This window comes from Monodelphis domestica, chromosome 1 (genome assembly GCF_027887165.1).
Source record: "Monodelphis domestica isolate mMonDom1 chromosome 1, mMonDom1.pri, whole genome shotgun sequence".
Lineage (NCBI taxonomy): Eukaryota > Metazoa > Chordata > Mammalia > Didelphimorphia > Didelphidae > Monodelphis > Monodelphis domestica.
The window spans coordinates 679,884,182-679,906,747 of NC_077227.1; the positions used below are offsets into that span (position 1 = coordinate 679,884,182).

Genomic DNA, 22,566 nt, shown 5'->3' on the forward strand with positions numbered 1-22,566 from the left:
TTTTGATCAGCTATTAGCAATTATTAAATTCTTCCTTATATTGAATCTAATCTCTCACCTTTACCTTTCTATTCTTATATTTTCTTCTGCTACAGGATAGTTCCATGCAGATATCCACCATTACATGTTCTTTTTCCTTTTGAGTTTTTTGGGTTTTTTTTTGTCTATTTTTTGAGACTTTCTGCTATCTCCCACTCCTAAAAATATCAGTTCTTGAAGAGGGCAATGAGGAGTAGTGTAGTGGCAGTTACATAATCAAGAACACTGATCCTAAATCTTGCTTGTGGATACTCCCTTTGGAATTAAGTCTCTCCTCCCTGCCCCCTTACTCTGATCTCTGACCATAGCCACGGGTCCCATACACTTTCCCCCCCCTGGGAATCACAGCTCTTGTTCAGAGAGGGTAGTCTCTTGGGGTTCCCATTAAAGACCCATTAAAAGACCTTTCTCCTCCTACCCATCTATCCCCCATGGACCCATGGATATGCTTCAGCAGTTTCCTTTCCCTTTCCCTAAGACTTAGAAGCTAATACCTGTCCCAGCCTCTACAGTAGCCCTTTTGCTCCTCTGTTCCTTTCTCTACTCTTCCATGGCCCTTGAATCTTGTTGAGACTCAGAAATTTCTGTCCCTTCTCTGCTCACACAGTGACCAGGTGGATGTCCATCTCAAGGTCTTATGCTTTTTGCTTTCCCTTTTTTCTCTCTAGTTACTTTCCACTATTGGAGGCAGCTGGTTGGCTCAGTGGATAAAGCATTGGACCTGGAGTCAGAAAGATCTGCAGGGTTCAGATCTGTTCTTAAACCCTAGCTGTATGACCCTAGGTAAATCATTTAATTTCTGCCTGCTTTAGTCCACTAAAAAAGGAAATGGAAAACCACTCCAGTATCTTTGCCAAGAAAACCCCATGGATAGTATGGTCATGAGCAGTCAAACATGACTGAATGTCCGAACAACAGTTCCCTGTTGCGTTTTCATTCACACACCAGATATTGATTCACTTACAAAGGAGTGTGACATTCAGTCCACAGAACATTAATCCCATACTTCCATATAACCTTCCTCAAAAAGGTTTTTTTTTTTTTTGGATTGGACATGCAATTTTTAGTAAACATGTAAGTTTAGGGAGCTTCAGGTGAGGAACTTTCTTTACTAGTGTACACTGATTTTTTCAAGGCAACTTTCATTATAGAATGTTGCCAGGGGACCTTCGAGATTAAGACACACATCCAACATACGTCAGAAGCAAGACTTGAAGCCAAGCCTTCCGGATCATGAGGCCAACTTTCTACCCTAATGCTAGTCCCCTTTTCTTAAATCTGTAGCCCCTCAGATCCTTTTGTCCCTTGCTGATGTCTCCTTGTTATTTTTAAAGAGCTTTTAAAATGATAACCTAGAAAAAAGAGAGAACTGATTTTATTGCTCAATTTTTTTCTTGATAATTGTGCTTATTTACCTTTTTTTGTTTTTATTTTGTTTGGATGGTTTGAAGGTTGAATGTTCTCACCTTTTGTTTCTTTTGGAGGAATGACACAAATGCCTCCCTTTTGTTGAAGGTCCATGTGTATTCATTGTCAATTAGGCCGATCTTTATAGGCTATTTTATTTTTGAAGGACATGATTCTCCTTTTCTTTTTGAGAATATTCTTTTCTAACTTCTCATTTCTGACCTAGTGTCAATCTAATATCTTCTATAACAAGTTTAATTTCTATTTTAAGCAATTTTTGAGGTTCTTGCTGCTATCTAATGATTTCTTTGAAATCTGTATTGGCTTATTCTCTTTTTTACTGGAGGTTTTGGGTTTTCTTTCCTTTAAAGAGAGGCTCTTAACATGAGATTCACAGAGGCCTGTGGATTAATCTTAGTGGGTTTATGAACTTGCATTGGAAAAAATACATCTTTATTTCAACATAATTGGTTTCCTTTCTAATTTCATGTATTTCATTTTATATACTTTAAAATATTAATCTAAGGAAATTAACAGGCTTTACCAAACTGAGAGAGGAATCCAAGACAGAAAAAAGGTTAAGAACTTCTGCCTTAAAGTATGTTTATTCATTGTGTCTTGGCCTTCTTTTGAATTCTTAGTCATTTGTCCTTTTGTCTTTATGAGTCTGACTTTCTGACAAGAGGACATAGGAATACTTTATCTCTATGTTACAATAATATTACAAATCCCTTATCACCTCTTAACCCTAAACCCTAACTTCAACAATCACTTTTATAGTATCTTTCACCATTTGAGGAAACAATGACACTGTGGTAGGCATATGGATATGATAAAATCTTCTATCTCATTGTAGCCCTGATCAGAAACCTACAATGCTGAATGAATTAAGTCTAAAATATATTTTTGTCTAATTCCCCGATTATCTCCTCTTCATTTAGTGTTTGTTCTATTTACATGTCATGTTTGTTTCTCTATGTGTAGCACCCTGGCATAGTAGAAAGATTCTAGGATTTAGCTTCAAAATATTTTAGCTCAAGTCGACATTTATGAACTATAATCTTATATGCAGGCTTTGTTTCTTTCTCTGTAAAACAGGATAAAAATATTTGACCACCCACCTTATAGGTTTACTTTGAGGAAATAACTTTGTGAGTATATATTTATATATCTCTCTACATGTATGTACATATGTGCATATACATATACATTATGTGTACATATATGTATCTGCATCTGTGTTCATATATATATATATATATATACACAAATTATTTTGAGAGGGCAGTGTGATTTAGTGGAAAGAATATAGGTTATGGAGTCAGAAAATTTGGATTCAAGTCCTAGCTGTACTATTTGACCTTGGGCCACTTACTTAACCTTCTTGAGTTTTAATGTACTTATCTATAAAATGATGTTTGTCTTACCTTTCTCATAGGGCTGAAGTGAGCAAAGTATTATAAATTGTAAAGTGGTATATAGTAGGACAAACTTTGCTTTACTCTTTGCCTATTAAAATCATATCTTTTCTAGTTCCATCTCCTCTCTGAAGCCTTTTTTGACTGCTCTAGCCTGTACTCATCTTTCCTCTTTGATTCTTAAATGATGTGGTCTGCTCTATATAATTATCATCTGACTATTGACTATGTGTTTTTAATTTTTGTTTCATATATGTTAGTTTTGTCTTTCCACCTAGATTTTAAAGACCCAGAGGGAAGGGTCTATCTATTATACTTCTGTTTTCTCCACTGTTGGAGTCAAGGAAAGCACTTGGTAAATAAACCCTTGAATGACTGTTTACTATGGACTCAAGACACCTTACTTTCTGTTTCCTTTCTCCCCTCTCCCCTTCACTTCCTACCCTTTATTTTCTTCCTCCCCTTCTTTTCTTTCTCTCACAATAATAACTTCTAAGAGTTTAGAATCTAAATAAGAAGAGAAATCTATAAAATATTCTAAAATAGGCTATTTAGAGATGGAATATTTAAATAAACAATGTAGAACAGTATTTATGGCTTAGTTCTAAAGTGTGTATGTAGGTAATAAATGATTTTGAAGTTTAAGATAAATATCTTTGAGGGCTTATTATTATATGCAGTGATCAGGATTGTAGGGGGATAGGAAAAAGAATAAGCTAGCCCTGAATTCCTTTATTTTTTTAGCCTAGCCAGGGAGATCAGGCATGTATAGGAACAATAAAAATAGAAGATAATTAAGAGAGGAGAGATCAATGTGTGCTGGCAAGATCAGTCTTTATTTTGAGTGTGACCTGATCTGGAGCCTGAAAAATGTTTGGAATTTTAATAGATGGAGAGAAAGGAGGATGCCATTCTAGGTAGAGTGAATAGCATGAATAAAGGGTTCAGAATGAGTATAGCCATGAGTCAAAAACAAGAGAGACTAAGACTGAATAGAGTGTAAGGTGAGATTGACATAGTGGGGCCAGGTTGTGGAGGGCTTTGATTGCCACCTTGAGTTCTATGAAACTAAAAGAAGACTTTCAGAAAGGGAAAAAGAGTATTACTAAATTAGGCTTAGGTGAGAGCAATGGTCTTTGGGGACAAGGGACAGGAGAGAGCAGAGTGGTCAGGAACTAAGGAATCACATATTTGGTTTAAAGCTTTTTACTCCCTGCTTTTTCCCCTTTAATGGCAACTATCTTGATGTAAGTATCAAGATGATACAAATGATGGTCTGAACATGAAGAAAGAGGTTATAAAAGAGCATATTTCTTCACTCACAAAAATATAATTATCAAACACTGGGCAAGTGTAATAGCTGAGTTTAGAGATAAGCCTTTTCTCCCTTTTTCACTGTGCAGATACTGCTTCAAGGAAAATATGGCTAGTGTAGAATATAAAATATGTCATGTTTAAGAAGGCAGGGAACTGCTTAGGTGAGGGCTGCTTAGATTAGGAGGTGATGAGACCACCAGAAAATAGTATATAGGAGTAAATAGTATAAGATATAACCTCAGAGTATACCCCAATCATAGTGGGACCAGGAAATAAATGTAAAAATCAGGAAACCTGGGATCAGTGATCATAGCAGGTTTGGATAAGTAGAATAGATCATAGCCATTCAATCTAGGAGTATTAGATATCATCCAATCTAACTCCCTTATTTTTACTCATGAAGAAACTGAGGTTCAGCTATTAAATGATTTACCTAAAGTCACATAGGTGGTAAGCAACTGGGAAAGAATTTGAACCAAAGTCCTTTAAATGCATTTTTAGCATCTGCTCCACTGCACCACTTCATGAGGATGCACAAAACAGTTAATCCACAAGTATAGATGCAATGCCCTCTGGATCACTTAGACTTCCTCTTGAGTGTGGCAGATGCTGGTCCCAAGGATCCAGGCAGGAAGTGATTGCATCTAGATGCAGGTAGGGCTCTGTGATTGTAAGAGCTATTTGAGTATAGTTAGAGTGAGTTAAGAGAGCTGTGCAGTAGGGAGGCATGAAATTGTTGTTTGAGGAAAATTACTTTGTAAAATAGGATAGATAGCTGGAGAAAGGATTAGAAGAAAAAGGCTAGGTGCGGGGTGATGTAGGCTTCAACTCTTAGCTCAGACATCTTCCCTTAATCCCAAGTCATTTCATACTTGCTTTTAGCCAGATTGCTCTGACTAATCTATCAACCTTGCCAGCAACTATTAGTACTTTCAATAAAGTTTGATAGAGTTGTTTAACTTCCCTCTGGTCACCTTGCAACCTGTATCAGCCCTCTTCCCTACTTTTAACCTCTTTCACCTAATAACTTCTTTCTGCCTTTCCCTTCCATTGCCCACTACATGATCACAGTGTAATTCCATTTATTTACTGCTATTCAGAAAGACATGGGCCTTATATTCCATTAGTTTCACCGTTTCCACTCTATAGTGGTTTACTTTTTCCTAGGACATATGCAGATTTGGTTTCTTTTAGACTGGGAGTCTAGACTTAAAACCAAACAGTCAGCTCAAAGCAGGGCATTCTGAAGAAGAATCATCCCAGAAAATTATAATGAAATGTGTTACAAAGGGTGGTCTCTTGAACTTCAAGTTTAGAGAAGCTTCTGAATATAATGTCCAGTTGGAGACGCCATGGAGAATCCAGAATCAACATTTCAGACAAATAATAATTTCACAGAAGAATATCCTTTTTGGGAAGATAGGCACTAAATGTAATGAATTTGGAGAAAATATCAGTCTAAGTTCAGTTTTTGTTATATGACAGAGTTCTTATGAAAGAGAGTCCCTATAAGTATGATACTCATGGGAAAATCAAATATAATTCTGATATCATTAAATATAGGAGAATCTGTAGAGAGAGCAAATGCAATGAATGTGGGAAAACTTTCAGTGACAAATCATACCTTACTACACATCAGAGAACACATACTGGTGAGGAACCCCATGATTGTAATACATGTGGAAAAACTTTGAGGTAGTGTACTCACCTTACTCAACGCCAGAGATTTCATACTGAAGAAAAACTATATACATGGAATACATGTGGAAAGGCTTTTAGCCAAAAGGTATACCTCATTAAGCATCAGAAACAGATGAGAAACCCTATGAATGAAACGAATGTGGCAAATCCTTCAGGCAGAATAGAATATATACGTTACTCAACATCAGAGGATTCATACTGGTGAGAAATCCTATGAATGTAACCTTTGTGGGAAAATCTTCTTTCACAATACAAATCTTAAAAGACACCAGAGGTTCACCCTGGAGAAAAACCCAATGAATGAATTACATGTGGGAAAGCCCCTACTTAACTCTGTATCAGAAAATTCATACTGGAGAGAAACCTTATGAATGTGGTGAATGTGGGAAAACTTTTAGGTGTAATGCACACCTTTCTCAACACCAGAGAATTCATACTGGAGAGAAATCCTATGAATGTAATGAACGTGAGGAAGTCTTTAGATAGAATACATACCAAACTCAGTGTCAGAGAGTTCATACTGGAGAAAAACACTATGAATGTAGGAAAGTGACAGATCACCCCTTACAAAACACCAGCAAGTTCATAAAGGAGAGAAACCTTTTCAATACCATGTATGGGGCAAAGCTTTTAAATCCAGATCTGCTCTTGTCGGACTCCAGAAATTTCACAGTGGAAAGTAACTCCACAATAGTAATATGTGAAGAGAGAGATTCCTTCTGAATCACCCCTTAGTTAAATACCCTAGATCACTGGTTCTGAGTAGACCCCATTAAAGGGGGAACAAGGTCAAAACTCTTTTCATGATAATACTGTCTTAATGTAAAATATAGTGAAGTGTTAAAAGCATAATCCATATAAGCTAAAGCTCTTTGGGGGGGGTTCTTCAATAATTTTAAGAGTATAAAGGGGTCCCAAAACTAAAAAAAGCTGATGTTGTTCCAGATTTAAGATGGCTTCAATTTATCACTTGTACTTATTTGTAATGCCTGGGAGATAATATTGTGTTTCCCAAGTGTCAGCGGGAAGAGTGCTGGTCTGTGCTGAAACTCTCACATAACAGCTACTTTACTTGAAGTGTTTGTTTTAAAAGTAAAACTCTCAGTAATCAACTGAATATTTTGTAACAAAGAAAACAATGAGACTTACTGCAAAAGAAAGAAATAAATGTAGTATGTACTACAAGTATACTATGAATTCCCTTATAGTAGCAAGAATAGGTGTTGAGTTAAAAGTTGTCTTTCTAATTTGTTTGAAAAACAACATATGGTTTTGATTTATATAAAAAATTGGGGGGATGGCAGGGGGATTTTAGAGGGGGTGCAATTTTGGGGAGTGGGTTATGAGTCCAAGAGGGAATATGGGTAATGATCTTGCTCATCATACTGCTTTCTGCTGGAAGGGGGCATTTTGAGTCATTGGGTCTCTCATGGTACTGTCTGCATCCCTGGATCTGAATTGGTGTTGGTGATGTCTGAAAAGACTCAATAGGAGAACATGGAGGAGGAGCAGGGTAAAGTGGGAGGGAGGGCAGGAGGAGATATAAGAGATCAGAAGAGAGGAAAAGAGTGAATACAGCAGTAGTGGGTGGCTATGCACATTCAGATTTCAGGGACTTCAAATACCAATTTACTTGATAGTTTGGGATATGGATTAGAAAGCAGGGAAAGGATTATGATGCTGTTTGACTTCAGGTAAGAATCAGTCATGCAGCACAGTTGTACTTTGCAGCCAGACTTGGGAGTAATCAGGTGGGGTTCAAATCAGTTAGAAGGAGATCCTACTTCAATTTATGCTAAAACTGTCACCTTCCAACTTTTAGAATCTTGTGACTTTTCTCTTGATTGGTGGATTACCAACATACTGTTTTCTAACTCATCCTGGTATAAAGACTAGTTGTTAGAAATCAGATCTGCACAGTTAAAGGAATATGTACAGGAACAAAGTCTAAGCTGTGATATTTGAACGGCAATTAAATTCAAAGATCATGGCCTTGATTTTGATCCTGAATAAAAAAAATTATGAATTTTCATCTCACAGTCCTGTATGTTGCCTCTTAAGAAAGGCTGATTTGTAAATCTAGTACTTCCCTCCTTGCCCTTTCCCACATTGATTTTAAGTATTATTATCCAACAATTTAAGGAAATTTCATTTTAGACATTTCAGAACTCATATGTCTAAGTGAATGTTGTCATATATTATGTTGGGATTTGATTTAGTGGTTACTAAAATCTCTTCTAATTCTGAGATTGTGTAATTCGAAGAAGTCACTTTGCAAAGCCATTCCTTTATTCCAATGCTTTTTGCTCAAACAGGAGTGAAACATCTTTGTTAAATTTTTCTCATAAACAGCTTATTAGCCACCTAAGAAATAAATCATATTATATTGTTCTTCCCTCAATCATATGCATGCATTCTCTTTTGTTTAAAAATACTAATTCTAATTCTTTTAACTCATCTTCATATGTCATGTTTTATAGTCTTTTCATCATTCTAGTGGCCTTCTTCTGAATGTGCTCTGGTTTGTCACTGTTCTTCCTAATATATAGTTTCCAGAAATAAACAATATTCTTGATATGGTCTGACCAGGGCAGAGCATGCAGGATTATTATTTCGGGATCCCTTATCTCTTCTAATGATGTCTAAGATAGTAATATGATTTTTTGGGGGAGATGGGCAGGACGGTAGGTTAGGGGTAAGTTACTCATCTCTTTGAGGACTGTTGGAAGTTCTCCCCAATAGTCTGCTTCCCTTCTCTGTGACTCCTTGTCTTTAAAAAAAAAAAAAACCCTAAACATCTCTTGTATCGAGCTTGTTTCAAATATAAAGAGGCTAAGAGTTAAATGAAAATATATAAAATTTTAAATTAGGGCAGATAGTCAGATTTCTGCCTGAATGTTAGAAATTTTCCTGAGGGCTTTGAACTATTAACGGTTATACTACTGAATTCTTATGTAATATAAATTCTGTAACATGGCAGAGAAGAGGACCACATGAGGCCTATCATAGTGCTCCAGACCTAAAAAGATAGCTAATTGTTCAGCCATAAATTGTATGTAGTTGGTTATATCTTTGGAGAGAAGAGAAATAAAGAAGGAGAAGGTTTTGGTAAAGAAAAGATCAAACCCTAAATTACTCTCAGGGAGTGATTTAATCTAATCTTAATTTAATTTATATATAGCATAGGCATATAGGAAAGCCAAGTGCGCTATACAACTCTCAAAACATGTTAAACACTCCCAATAGGAATTAATCAACTGGGATTGAATGGACTTTACTCCCTCATATCCTTGTGTAACAAACCAAACAATCCTCTGTAAAACTCTTCCATTAATCCATGGGGGTCTGGACAAAACATCTGTAGGTGTCTCTTTCATGTTTTGGACACACCAATTTTTTTTTATAAATATATATTAAAATGCTCCTTCTGGAAGTCCAAACATAAATTTCTTGTGAGGATTTCCTGATAAGGGACTCAAAAATTTCCCAAAGAATCCCTATTAATGCACAGGTCAGTCCAAAAGAAATTCTGTCTCACCCCAACTTAGGATCAAGTTAATGAAAAGAAGCATTCAGAAAAGCCAGGAAGAGGCATGGAATTTCTGAAGTGGATTAATAATAGTTTACATTTACATAATGCTTTAAAGTTTGAATGAAATAACACTTTATGTGTGTTTTTTTCATTTTAACAGACAATTGTGTTTAATTACCTGGTTTTTCTAAGGTAGCAGGCAAACCTTATATGTCCTAGGCAGGACTGAGAATATTGTCTTCTCAATCCTTCCTGCTGTGAGTTCTCTCTCTCTCTCTCCTCTCTTCTCTCTCTCTTCTCCTCTTTTCTCCTCTCTCTCTCTCTCTCTCTCTCTCTCTCTCTCTCTCTCTCACACACACACACAAACACACACACACATACACACACATACACACATACACACACATCTCTCATCTCTCTTAAAATTACCAGGTATGTCCCAAGTTTTGATTCTGGCTTAAAGATTTCAAAAGTCCAAATCACGCTCAGGGCTGTGAGGGAATGTTTGTCCCATTGCCAGTCAGTTCTCAATACCCTATTTTACTTGACTCATGTTCTTTCTGCTGTTTCAACATTGTCCTTCTTTAAAATGGAGGATTCTCATCAGGAAAACTCAGCCATGGCAGAGCCAGTGTAGTACAGTAGAGAGTATTGGACTTAGTAGAGAGTGAGGAGGACATTAGTTCCAATCCTGCCTCTAAGAGTAGCATTTGACATATTAGGTCTAAGTGGACAAGTCCTGTAGCTTTGTGTATCAACTAAAGCCATGGGATTTATCTACAAAGTTATAAGAATTTCTGAGCTACAGCAGTGGACAAAATCACTCACCTAACATTTGTACTTTCAATCTCTAAAAGTTGTTGTAAGGAAAGTACTTTGTAAATACATAGGTTTCATATAACTATGAATCTAGCCAATATTTCTCCTCTTGTCCAAAAGTATACTGAGAGAGTCCTTTGTTGAAATCCAGGTGACTTATGTTTACAACATTCCTTCAGTCCAAATGTCTGTAAATCTGCCAGAAAAAGGAAATGAAGGTATTAGGGAACCTACCCTCCAACAATAGAGTTTGAAGCAAACTTAGAATTTTCTCAAGGCACAATAAAGTGCATAATAACCATAATGAAAACAGGTTAAAGACATTTCTTTATCATTGCAACTGCAATGTAATCCCTGAGCATAAACATGATACTACACAGATGTTTATCAGTGTTAGGAAATTTGTGCAGCAGCCTCAAGTCCAAGTGGAAGAGGAATTCTCAGTGGTGAAATTCCCCAGATGTTCTAGTTTGCAGATGCCATTGAAATGGAATTGAGGTCTTTTCATTGAAATCTATAGCTACTCGAGAGATTGGCTGAGCAGTCCACATCCCCAGTGTAGAATGTATATCATCCAAATTATAACATTCAGTTGGAGAGAAGACCCACTGAATTGGTGTTTTGGTAGAGATACCTTGGAGAGATATTGCAGATGGATAGCAAACTAAGTCTAGTATTGAAGAAGATCATATTGGTTTGTTTTGGGGAAATTATATACAATAATTTTAGTGAAATTTCTCCTTGTGACAAAAGCCTATCTTCAATGCCAAGCTTCTCCTAGTAATGTCATATGACTGACCTTGAAGACAGGAAGACCTAGGTTGAAATCTCACCTTTAGGGTGAGCTAGGCACACAGCTAGGCAACTCAGTTGTTAGAGAACCAGACCTGTAGACAGGAGGTCCTGGGTTCGAATCTGACCTCCTACATTTATTTACTAACTGTGCAATCCTGGACAAATCACTTAACCTCAGTTGCCTAGCTTTTATTGCTCTTCTGCTTTGGATAGTATTGATTCTAAAACAGAATAAGGTAAGGATTTTAAAAAATCAAATCCCACCTTTGATACTTATTAGCTACATGATTCTGGCCAGTCACTGTATATCTTTAAGCAGTTCTCTGAGAATTATAAATAGAATTATAGATAGTTTGGATCTGTAACTTGAATAGGTAGAGGGACTTCACTTCAAGAATTCATTACTCTGATGAAATCACAGATCCTTTGTCTATTTACATAATGTTATATGGTTATGAGTCATGTAACATGATCCTAGAAAGATCAAGATTGTTGGTGACCCAAAGGACAACAGATAGATGTATGACTAGCATAATGTACTACAGCATATGGCCAGTAATGAATTATAAGAGCCATCCTCAGAAAAATGTATTATGGGAAAAAGAAGTAGGCCACTTGTATAAGAGCTAGCAACAATAGTTGTACTAACCAAGTTGTCACCTACAAAATGTTAAAAAAAAAACCTAGAGAAAGGTTGTGGTAGGAGTGACATCCTTTTTTATGTAGGCTGAACTGGTTTTACTTTAAAGGGGCTTGATTGGTCCTATGAGGTTGATTGGTCCATGGAACTAGGACATGAATCAGTGGTATGGCATCCAGATCATGTGATGCATAAAAGTTCAGTTTATGAAGAAATTGGTGCTTCTCAAGTTTACTAGAATTCTACCTAACATATGTATGAGTCAATAGTTACATCTCTTTGACCAGGATTGCCAGAGTATCAGAGCAGGAGGTTGAGTGAGTAATGTTTTTTTGAAATCAGGAATTGTATTTTTGAAAAATTTCTTTTAAGTAAATTTCTTTTTATTGAATTATATATGGTTCATGAGTGTTTCACTGCATTCTAATCCTGAGCCTGAACTGTTAGACTAGTCTGAATTAGACTCGTCTCACAACAAAGCTCTATAGTATATTGGATAGATCCCTGATGGATGTTTGTAAACTTAAAATAAAAACGCATAGAAATGATGTCTTCAATGAATTTTGTACTAGTGAATAAATTTCTCATTATAAGATCAAAGATCAAAGTACTAAAGAAATATATTTATGAAAGAAAAGCATATATTCTTTATTTTTATATTTAAATTATCTCAAATATATATGAAATACATTTTATTTTCTAAACAGAATTTGGTCTGAAGCCAATGGATTGGTGTTCTCATTCATCTATGCATTCTTTCCATAAGTCAAGATTATAACCCATCTACATATTATTCTATGTGATTCATGTTCCTATCATTCCATTGATCTTCCATTTAAGACCTATGATTCATACTAGAGGCTTTCCTCTAGGATGTTTTTATGTTTTGTAGATAGCAGTGCTGCATTTAAACTACTCTCTGTTAGTTCTTTCTCTTGCTATTTGATTAACCCACCTCCCTTTTCTATCATATTTATTAGATAATTTGCTGATTGCTTTAAGCCACTTTTTGCACATGGGTCATTGCTGGTAATATGCCTACTTTTTGAACAGTATACTCCACTGCCCTTTGGGTTACTTAAAATTTTGATTCTTCAAATAGTGTTCTAAATTCTACAGTCATAAACACCACTGGAAGAACATTGATTTAAATTTTTTTGTGTTGGGGAGCAGTTTTAGATTATTAAAATCATTTGAGTTTCCCAAATATGAGACAACCTTCTCTCACTTATCCACTTATTCACTTATTCTTCTGTCAGGGTTCATATGAAGTGCTTGTCCTGGATATTTGTACTAACTCAATGGACAAGTTGCCTAATTGTAAGCCATTGTTTGGACAACATGCATTTTTCAGCTGCCTAGTTCTTCATCTATGGCTTTTTAGGCCCATCTCTGAGAAACTATAGATTTCACTAGAGAGGCCCTTTGTAAGGGGGAAAAGGGGCTATTTTTTGAAGGGGTTGGACTTGATTGTTTAAGAGTATGGTTACCAGGAATTTAATTAATTCCAAAGAGATTTTATTTACAATTTATTTACAAGTTATAGAAAGAGTGAGGTAAGAAATCAGAGAGAGGATAAGGTAAGATATCTAGCCTAAACACTAAGTAATTTATCTCCAGCCCACTGGCTCAACCCAGGCAGGGGAGTTTAGTGCTCAACCTGATAGGCCTTGGCTCTTATAGTCCAAGACCTGGGGAGGTCTCTTCAGAAAAATCCAGCAGTTAAGAGTCAGTTTTTCACTCACCGTTGTGGAAAGGAAATTAGACTGACAGTTTGTGGGGGAAGGGGCAAACTGGGAGTGGCAGTTGGATCATGTGACTAGCACTTCCTTCCTGCCGTGTGGGACTTGGTTCCTGGTATTGGAGGGGAGAGGAGCTTGTTCAGCCCAGTCTGGAGTGGCATGCTCTTCTTGGTTCAGCCCAAAGACACAGGCTTCTGAAGGTTAGAATTGTTCTTGTTTGCTTTCTGTGTACTGCTAAGATTCTGAATTAGAACAACGAGAGTAGACGGGAGTGGGACAAACTCTCCACCAGGTCTGAAGCTGAGAAAAAAAACTCCAATCCCAACTAGTTATTAAACTTTATATTATTAAATTCGCAGTCAGATAAGTGGACTATCTTTTCTGATCATAGAGGGAGCTGAACTTCAGCTCAATCATTCCAGGACAAAGAGTCCTTATCGGACCCCTGCGGCTTCCTATCAGCAGGGGGCATCTCCCTCCCTTGCATCACCAAGCTATATATCCTCTCTTCCCTTAACCTCCTCCATACCCTCATACAAACCTCCCATTATTCCCCATTATCCCCATTTTTCCAATCCTATTTCCTTTCCCAATAAATACACCATGTGTCATTCTAAGGAACAGGGTCTCAGGTCCAGTCAGCAGATCCTTCTGCCCCTCTTCATCAGTCTCAACATGAATGCATGAAGAATTGAATTCCTTCAGGAAGTTGTCCCTCCCTTTTAAAGACATTTTCTCTTGCATCACTTCCTGTGTCTTCCCCTAATTTTATGTCTACCAATTGCAGTTAATATTGCTTTAGGACTTGCCCAGAAGTCAGTTAGTTGATTCTGATTTGTCACCCACTATCACATATGTGGGTCACAGACCTCCCACTCAATGATTAAATGGGATATTTACACTTTTGGTAATTAGATCTAAAAACGGGCAGATCTTCATACTCGACTTTAAGTAGGGTGTTCTAAAAAGAATCAGGGGCTACAATTTAAGCTTCACAACAGGGGAGAGTTAATTAATTTCATTGTTATAATCAGGGGAGAGTTAAATTTAATCTTCACACCTTTTCATGTATGAAATTCATTAAACATTCAGAATATATTTTGACTTATTTTGGAAGGTCTTCTCATGTTCTTAGGTTAAGCTACAATTATCTTCATTGTGGTCATTTTATGTATGCTTAGCAGGAGTATTGCAAATGGAGATGATCAAGTATCACATGAACTGATATTTTTACTATGTTTTGGGTACATGATTATGCCAATTGCATAATTCCTTTGTTTCATCTCCAAGCAGAACCTTTGAGATATAATCTTCTTTAGGTCAGAAATAATAAGGTTCAGTTTTTTCAATAAATTTTCAATTTTTTGGCCACCAAAGATTTTATATTTAGAGTACCAACTGGAAAATTAATTTTGCAGATGTTATAAAAACTAACATCTATAAAATTAATTTTCTGCAGAAATAAAAGAGGACAATTTTAGTTTTTAGTTTTTTTTTGGCATATCACTCCAGTTTAAAAGATCATCATAGAATCATAATATTAGAGCTGAAAGGAGACATAGAAGCTATCTAGTCTAATTCCTTTATATACCTAGAGGGATTGAAGAAGACAGAGAGGTTGTGAAAGATTTACTTTTCACATTTTGATCAACCAGGGATACCAAGTATACCAAGACTCAAGTATATTATTTAGACTATTCTCTTCTCTTCTTTTTTCCTTTATCTCCTCTCTCCCAGCATTCCTCACTACAGTTCATTTTCTGGTGTTAAGCCTCTTTCTAGTTATATAGGTTGGTCTTCTGACAGCACACTCAATAATAGGTAGTTAAAGCTTCTGCGGCTTCATCAACACTGTTAGCGATTGCACTTCACAGGCATAGTCTTTGAAAACTCACAACACAATAAATCACCTGAATAAGATTTTGTGGAGATAACAAATATAGACTCTCAAATATTTAACCAAAGATTAATAAACAGAATATAGGAACATGAAAAAAATTCACTCTATCTAGTATAGATTTATGTCAAGACTATAAAGATTTTCAATATTAAGAAAATAATATTTAAGTTCTATTAACAATAATAATCATTAAAATAATTGTTTTATATTATATATGATTAAGTATATTCTGAGACCCTTAATAAAATACAATATCATTTATGACAACTTCTTTTAAAATTGAGCAGATTGATCTTTTATTATATGAAAACAACTATTTGAAATCAAGAACTGACATAAAATGAAAAATGTTAGAAGCATTACCAATGAAAGGTGCAAAATAGAAGTTGCCCAAATTGGTCATTTCTATTCAACACAGTTCAACTAACGCATGAAAAACTAATGGAATATGCATTAGTAACAAAAGTACAAAATTCTATTTGTAGATCAAATAATTGTCTACCTAGAAAATCTATGATGCTGTAGGAATGGATGTAAATGGAGAAGAGAGATAGAACACACAGGAGGAGAGATGATTGACAGACAGAGAGACAGAATGTTCAGAGGGGATTCTGGGGAGGTTTCAACTGACAAGAGAGGAGATTCCTAAACCCTGGAGGAGAGTGAGGGGGGGGATCCTGAACTCTGCTGTGAAATTGATCATCTCATCGAATAGCCTGAAGTGTCCCAAAGTGATTGCTGTGATTCTGATATAAAATCAATCATCTTAAAGATCTTCTTGTGAACCTTTGTTAGTCAGACAAGACTGGAGATTGACCCAAGCAGAATTTATCCTAGGAGGGCAGTCTGCGTGTCTGACCAGAAGAATCAGTTTTCTCTACTACCTCTCAAGACTCAAACTTATACTTAGGTGCTTAGTTATATTATATCTAAATTAGGAGAAGAATTTCCTTAGGACTGATCCTGGCTGATGGCCTCAGCAGAGAATTCAAGACAAGTCTGAAGGGATTAGCATAGGGATATCCTTAATGCCTCTTTCCTATACCTTTCCCTTCTTTGTCTCAGTAGTAAACCATTGTTATTTCATATGAAAAGCAGTCAGATAAGTCTTTGAAATATATCAAAGAGACAGAGGGTGAAAAGATGTTATAAGGTGTCAGTTCTAAGAGACTTTGGTTAAGCAAAAATCCGAGGTCAATTGCCATTGCTGACAGCCTGACAGGCTGGTATCAGAAAGACATCATTTTGCTAAGCCCAGGCAAACCATCTATACCTTATCCTTTAGTTGTCTTTATGTGAATACTGGATCCTGTTTCTCCCTGTACTGAGTTTCCATCACAGGGACATATCCTTGAGACCCTCTGGTTAAATAGAAAGACAACCCAACTAGGTTTACACATCATCAAGCCTAGCTAACAAATTACACGAAGATAAGGGGTTTTATTTCTCATCTTACAATGCTCAACAAAAACAGGAATTGATGTAATAAATTACATTAGTATGTGAATAACAAAAAGGGATGATTTAGAAACACCATTTCAAATATTAATAAATTTAGGATGTCTTTCTATTAAGATATATATCTATTCAGGAAACATTTTTAATTCAGGAAACTTTTAAGTCAATTTGACAGATATATGCAAAGAACTGAATAATTGAAGGGATATATTCTACATATTTTCCCATGATTTTGATATAATAATTACAGCGAATTTTAACAAATATTCCAGTATTTTACTAATTGTATTTTACTTATGTAACAATTCAATGTTATGTGTATTACTTTATAGCATTAGATGTAATAAAATTTCTATAGGAAAACAAATATCCAAAAGTAAATCATACAGGTCCGGACTCCCCTTATTCTGAATCAATACAAGAGATTTCTAGTATTCAATAAACACAAGGTTAGAAGGGAAATGTTATTCAATAGAATTTAGAAAGAAAGAGAAATTATATAGCAAGGGTGATTAAAAAATGAGTGTGGATAATGTGCAGAACTGACTATAATGAATTCTAATTGAGAATAACCTAAAGAAAAGTTTTAAAATGAGAAATTATAAATCTCAATTGTGGAAAGAAAAAATGTACTGGAAAAATAAAAACAATTGGAGATGAAAATGGACTTTTATAAAAATAATTTTGCATGACAAAATTCAGTGTAAATAAAAAAATTATGATAAATATATCTCATATGTCAGCATATCAAGAAGTGGCAATTTTGTCAGTGTGGAAATGCCTTCCACTGATGTAGATTGAAGCCTATAATAGTAATGCCATTTTAAAATTTTATGTCCTCAAAACCCCTTCACAGTCTTAAGAATTATAGAGGAACCTTTAAAGAGCTCTCGTGTGTATGGACTATATGTATCATTATTTGCTATTTTGGGAATTGAAACATTATGGCATTATTATTAAAATAGTTTTGGCCTTGTTGACCCCCCTGAAAGGTTCTGGGAGGTCTTTGCATTACACTTTGAGAAGCACTAATCTAGTAGATAACTCTTAGAGTATTGCCTAGGGTTCATATATCTCACAATATGATAAAATGAATGAGTAAAAATGTATCTACCATATGAGAATGAAATAATCCATTATGATAGGAAAGGATGTTATAATGAAAGGAGCCACAGGACAGCTGATTGTTATGTCTTTTGCAGAAACAATACTTTAATTGTGTAATAAGGGATTGTTTGAATGATAAATGATAACTAAAGATCAGAGTTTCTCCCTTCCTCCCTTTCCTCCCTTCCTTCTCCCATCCTCCTTCCTTTTCTAATTGCTTCTTCTGTTGGTCTTTCTAAATCAACTCATGGTGAGTTTTATGATGTCTCAAATAAAATACTCTTCCTCTTCTCTAAGATTAAGTAAAGGGTTTATTGGGGAAGAAGGGAAAGATAGGGAAACAGAAGGAAAGTGGGTTTGGGGTTTCCCTAATACTAGAATAAGTCTTAGGTCAGAGGATGGTAGAATATAATTCAAATTAGGAAAATGGATGAACAATTCTGGAAGTTCAGTAACTATATCACAGCGGAGAAATCAGAGAGAGCTGGACTCTGTCCTTCTTTCTGTCTCCAAACCAAGAGATCCCTTTTTCCTTCTGTCTCAAAAGCAAAAAGGCACCTTCTTTCTTCTGTTTCAAAAGGAAAGAGACCCTTCTCCTTTCTGTCTCAAAAGCAAAGAGACCCCTTCTTCCTTCTGTCTCAAAGGCCAAGAGACACCTTCTCCTTTCTTTCTCAAAGCCAAAGAAACCTCCCAGGCTTCAGTTGGTCAGATCTTTTTTCCCCAACAATCTTTCCTGGTCACATTTCAATCAGAATGTTTTCCTTTTGAATGACAGCTCAGCAGTCCCAGCTACTCCAGCTCCGCTGCAAACCATTTCCAATTTCTCACTTCCACAACCTCATAAATCACAACATCACAATTGTTAATTTAATTACAGTTCTTAGAAAAAGGGGTGGAAATGAGAGAGGTATGTGGCACTAAGGTTGGGTACATAGTAAGACACCCAGGGTGGACAGATGGGCAGAATATAAAGTTTGATCTGGGGCAGGCTAGATATAGTGAATTAGGTAAGTTTATTCTCACTAATTTGGACAGTTCATTCTCAGGTCAGAGTCCAAAGCTAAGAGGATTAACAGTCTCCAAGGAAGGAGGAATGTTTTCTAGCGTCTATTTGTATAAACCTTTATAATTTACAAATTACTTTGTAAGCATTGTTTCCTTTGACTTTTTTCTGCAGCTGTATGAGATAGGGAATTAAACAGCTTTTATTTAAAAATTTTTTTTCCATTTATTTATTTTTGAGAGTTTTATTTAATTAATTAATTTAGGATATTTTTCCATGGTTACAAGATTCATGTTCTTTCCCTGTCTCCCTCCCCCAACCTCCTCCCATAGCTGACGCACAATTCCTCTGGTTAAATGGCTTTTAAATGACAATACTTGGCACCAGCAAACTTATGGGGTTCATCTAAGTCCTCACTATAGTTGGCTCTTCTGGGTCTAGTCTTCAGACAGTTCAAACCCTTCCCCTTTCCCTTGTTAGGTAGTTAGATGGCATTGTGGACAGAATATTGGTCTTGGGATGAATCAGGGAAACTCAAGTTCAAGTCCTGCCTTAGACATCTGCTGCAAATCATTTAACCTCTTTGTACCTCAGGTTCCTCATCTGTAAAATGAAGGAGTTGGACTTGGTGGTCTCTAGGGTCCCTTCCCGCTCTAAATTTGTGACCCTGTGATCCTCCTTTGCCTCTAGCCACAGTAGCTATGGGCAATACTAGAGGTGAACATGCATGACTTTTTCCTATTTTATGACTGAGCTTTTAATGAGGTTTCCTCCATCTCTCAGAGCTGTCTCTGCGGCCTGGAATTTGGGATTTGGATTCCTCGACCCTCTTTGAGAGTTTTTACTTTAGATTTCTTCTCTTTCTGGGTTTGAGATAGAAAGGGATTTGGGATGGGAATGCAAGATAGAGACTGGTCTGGGGGGACCTCATCTTTAAGTTCAAACATGCTACTTCTGGATATGGGTAGAGAGACAATAAATTCATTTGATCAATGCTAAAGTTCCACGCACTTGTCGTCACCAACTGAAATACATAACCCAAACTCTCTCCTTCAGAGCAGACATGTTAGTAATAACAAGGAATTCAGCATAGTTGAATTTGGGGAGTGGTCAAATAGTTGTTGCCTGTTGCCCTGAGGAAGGCCCCAGCTTCCCATTCAAGCTGGAGTTGCCCAAAGCCAGCACCTAAAAGCTTGAGGAAGTGGAACTTGCTGGATCATAGCCTGATTTGTTACTTGAAAGAGCTGGTTGTATTTGAAGGAAGGAAGGTGAGATATGGGATGGTTTTGTAATAACCACAGCGTGTTTATATTCCTTTGTGCTCTCCCAGTCCTTGGGGGAGTCCTGTAGTCTGGGCTAGACTGTGGATCATGTGAGGTCTTATACAAAGGGAGCATCCTGATGGGTTTGTGCAATGGTGCTTTGTGTGACAGGAAGTAATATCTGTCTCCTTGGCAACATGAGCCTTTTCCTCATTTCTCATATGGCGTCGATTTCTTACATCCTTTAGAATTGATTTTATCAAACATTGAATGGAAAATTTCTAGGAGAAAATGCAAACCCCTTTATCTCCTCACCATTGCAGCTATGGGCTGTTGACAGCCCAGGTTTCCTCATTTTGCCCCTAGGACATAGATATTTTGGGGGGACAAGGCTGAGAGGCCCTGGTCTAGGTAAGCCTTGATTCCTGCTCTTAGAAGATGTGAAATGAAACACTCTGTTCCTTCTGCTCCCATTCAAGGCTTTTCCTCAATTTCTCCTTTCTTGTCCACATAACCATGTTGGCTATATTGAGCTCTACCAAGGTTAAAACTCATGTTTATGGATTAGGGCAGGCCTAGATGGAGCTATGTTTTCTCAAACTAAAAATCTTAGAAGATGTTCTCAACCCTTTTCCAATGAAAAACTGGCTTGGGGTTGGCTCCATTAAAAAAAAGCCTCAAAGCTAGATGAAATTGGCTCTAGTTTCTTGTAATTTACCTACCTTGAGTGTTTGATTTTCTTTTTATATTGGACATATCCAAAAAATGAAAGCTTAAGGAATTGAGTATTGGTGGAACTCGGGAAATCCCTTCTCTCCCCCTCACTCCCTGAGTCCCTTTCTAGTCTCTTTGAGGTCCCATTGTTAACCTAAAGCTTTCTCACCCACAGGTACTCCCCTGGTTAAGCACCAGTTTGTCTTACCCAGAATTTTCTGTCTGATGATATGCTGCTTCTCACGAGGTGCCAAAGCTCAACCCATTTGAAGCATTGTGCTCATCTCTGGTCCTTCTGATCTCCCTGGCTTAGAGAATCTCCTCTAAAAGCATCAGAAACATCTTGCTGTTGGTAACTTTTGCTGATGCCTTTGGCTAGGTTGTTTCCATCCTGCCATTCATTTTCACCACATATAAAAGATTCACGTTAGGTTATATGGGCTCTCCTTCCCTTCTCTGAGGGTGATGTAGATGATATAGGGGGGTGATATAGGAAGAGGGGAGTCCTTTGGTGCACTCTACAGTAATGGTCTTCAGACCTCAAGGGATATACGATCAACTAACTGGATGGTGGGGAGGTTCCCTTCCTGAAGTAGCCAATACTGGGCCTTAGTACAACCTGCCCTTCATACTTTATCTCTGGACAATTCCTCACTCCATCCTCCCACAGCTGTGCAAGTTTCTAAGTTCCCCTTTGGTATGGGGGTAAGCCCTTCAGGGTCATTCTAACCCAAACACTACCTGGTAATGGTAGCAACATCTGGACAGAAGTCATTGGTAAATAGCCACTGCAGTGCTCCACTTCCTATCTCCCCAGATTAATTGGTGGCTGTGGGAATAGCTTTCTCATTGGCTTCTCTCTTCAAGTCTTACCTTACTCTAATCCATTCTTCAGACCACCACCAAAAAACATTTCATAAAGCAAGTCTGACTATGTTTTCCCAAACTCATAAACCTCAGTCACTTCCTGTTCATTCTGGGATCAAATATAAACTCCTATGTGTAGCATTTAAAGGCCTTCACAACCTGCCTCAACCTATCTTTCTAGCCTTGTTATATATTATTCCCTTTTCTCTACACATTCCAACCAAACTGGCCTTCTTGCTGTTCCTCATCCTCATCCAAAAATGACCAAAATGTCCAAATATGAAAAGGAAATTAAACATAGATTAAGCAGAACCATAAAGAGAAAGAGGAATGGATTCATAGGAGAAACTTTCTCCTGAGTTGAATTCAGAGACAATTCACTTTTATTGTTTTTCCATTGTGAATGGTGATTGTCTTCATGCAGAAAAATGTGACTTCTGAAAAGCGATTATGTTCAATGTTATAACTTATTTGTTGTAATTTATATTTGTATATGTGTTTTATAATGTGTGTAATAATTGTACAGTGGTGTATGTATATAATTTATAAATAAATTAATATGTATGTATAATTGTAGATGTGAACTCAATATTTGTTTTTGGTTTTTTTTTACTGATAGAGTATATAATCAAAAAGTCTAGAGATCATTGTTTTTTAGAGGAATCATTATCATTTAACATCTCTGACTTTGAATTAAACTTTTCATAAGTATCTCAAGATCACATTACCTTTTCTGGTTGCCACTGCTGATATATCTAAATCAATTAAACCTTAGTATTCTACCCTAATAGGATTATAGATCCAACCCCCCTAAAAGTACCTGCTACCACCAAATCTAGATGTCT

General features: G+C 36.6%; 1 protein-coding gene across 3 annotated transcripts in view; it reads left to right on the top strand.

Annotated features, from left to right (window-relative positions):
• LOC100617891 (zinc finger protein 69 homolog) overlaps positions 1-22,310 on the top strand; it is an 81,230-nt gene extending 58,920 nt beyond the window's left edge. For all 3 annotated transcript variants that reach the window (XR_008912154.1, XM_056798909.1, XM_056798863.1), the window contains exon 6: positions 21,030-22,310. Coding sequence is in view for 2 of the 3 variants with exons in the window: in XM_056798909.1 (XP_056654887.1) it covers positions 21,030-21,124 (95 nt within the window). In the remaining variant the exon portion in view is untranslated. The remainder of the gene's footprint in view (positions 1-21,029) is intronic.
• The last annotated feature ends 256 nt before the right edge of the window (positions 22,311-22,566 follow it).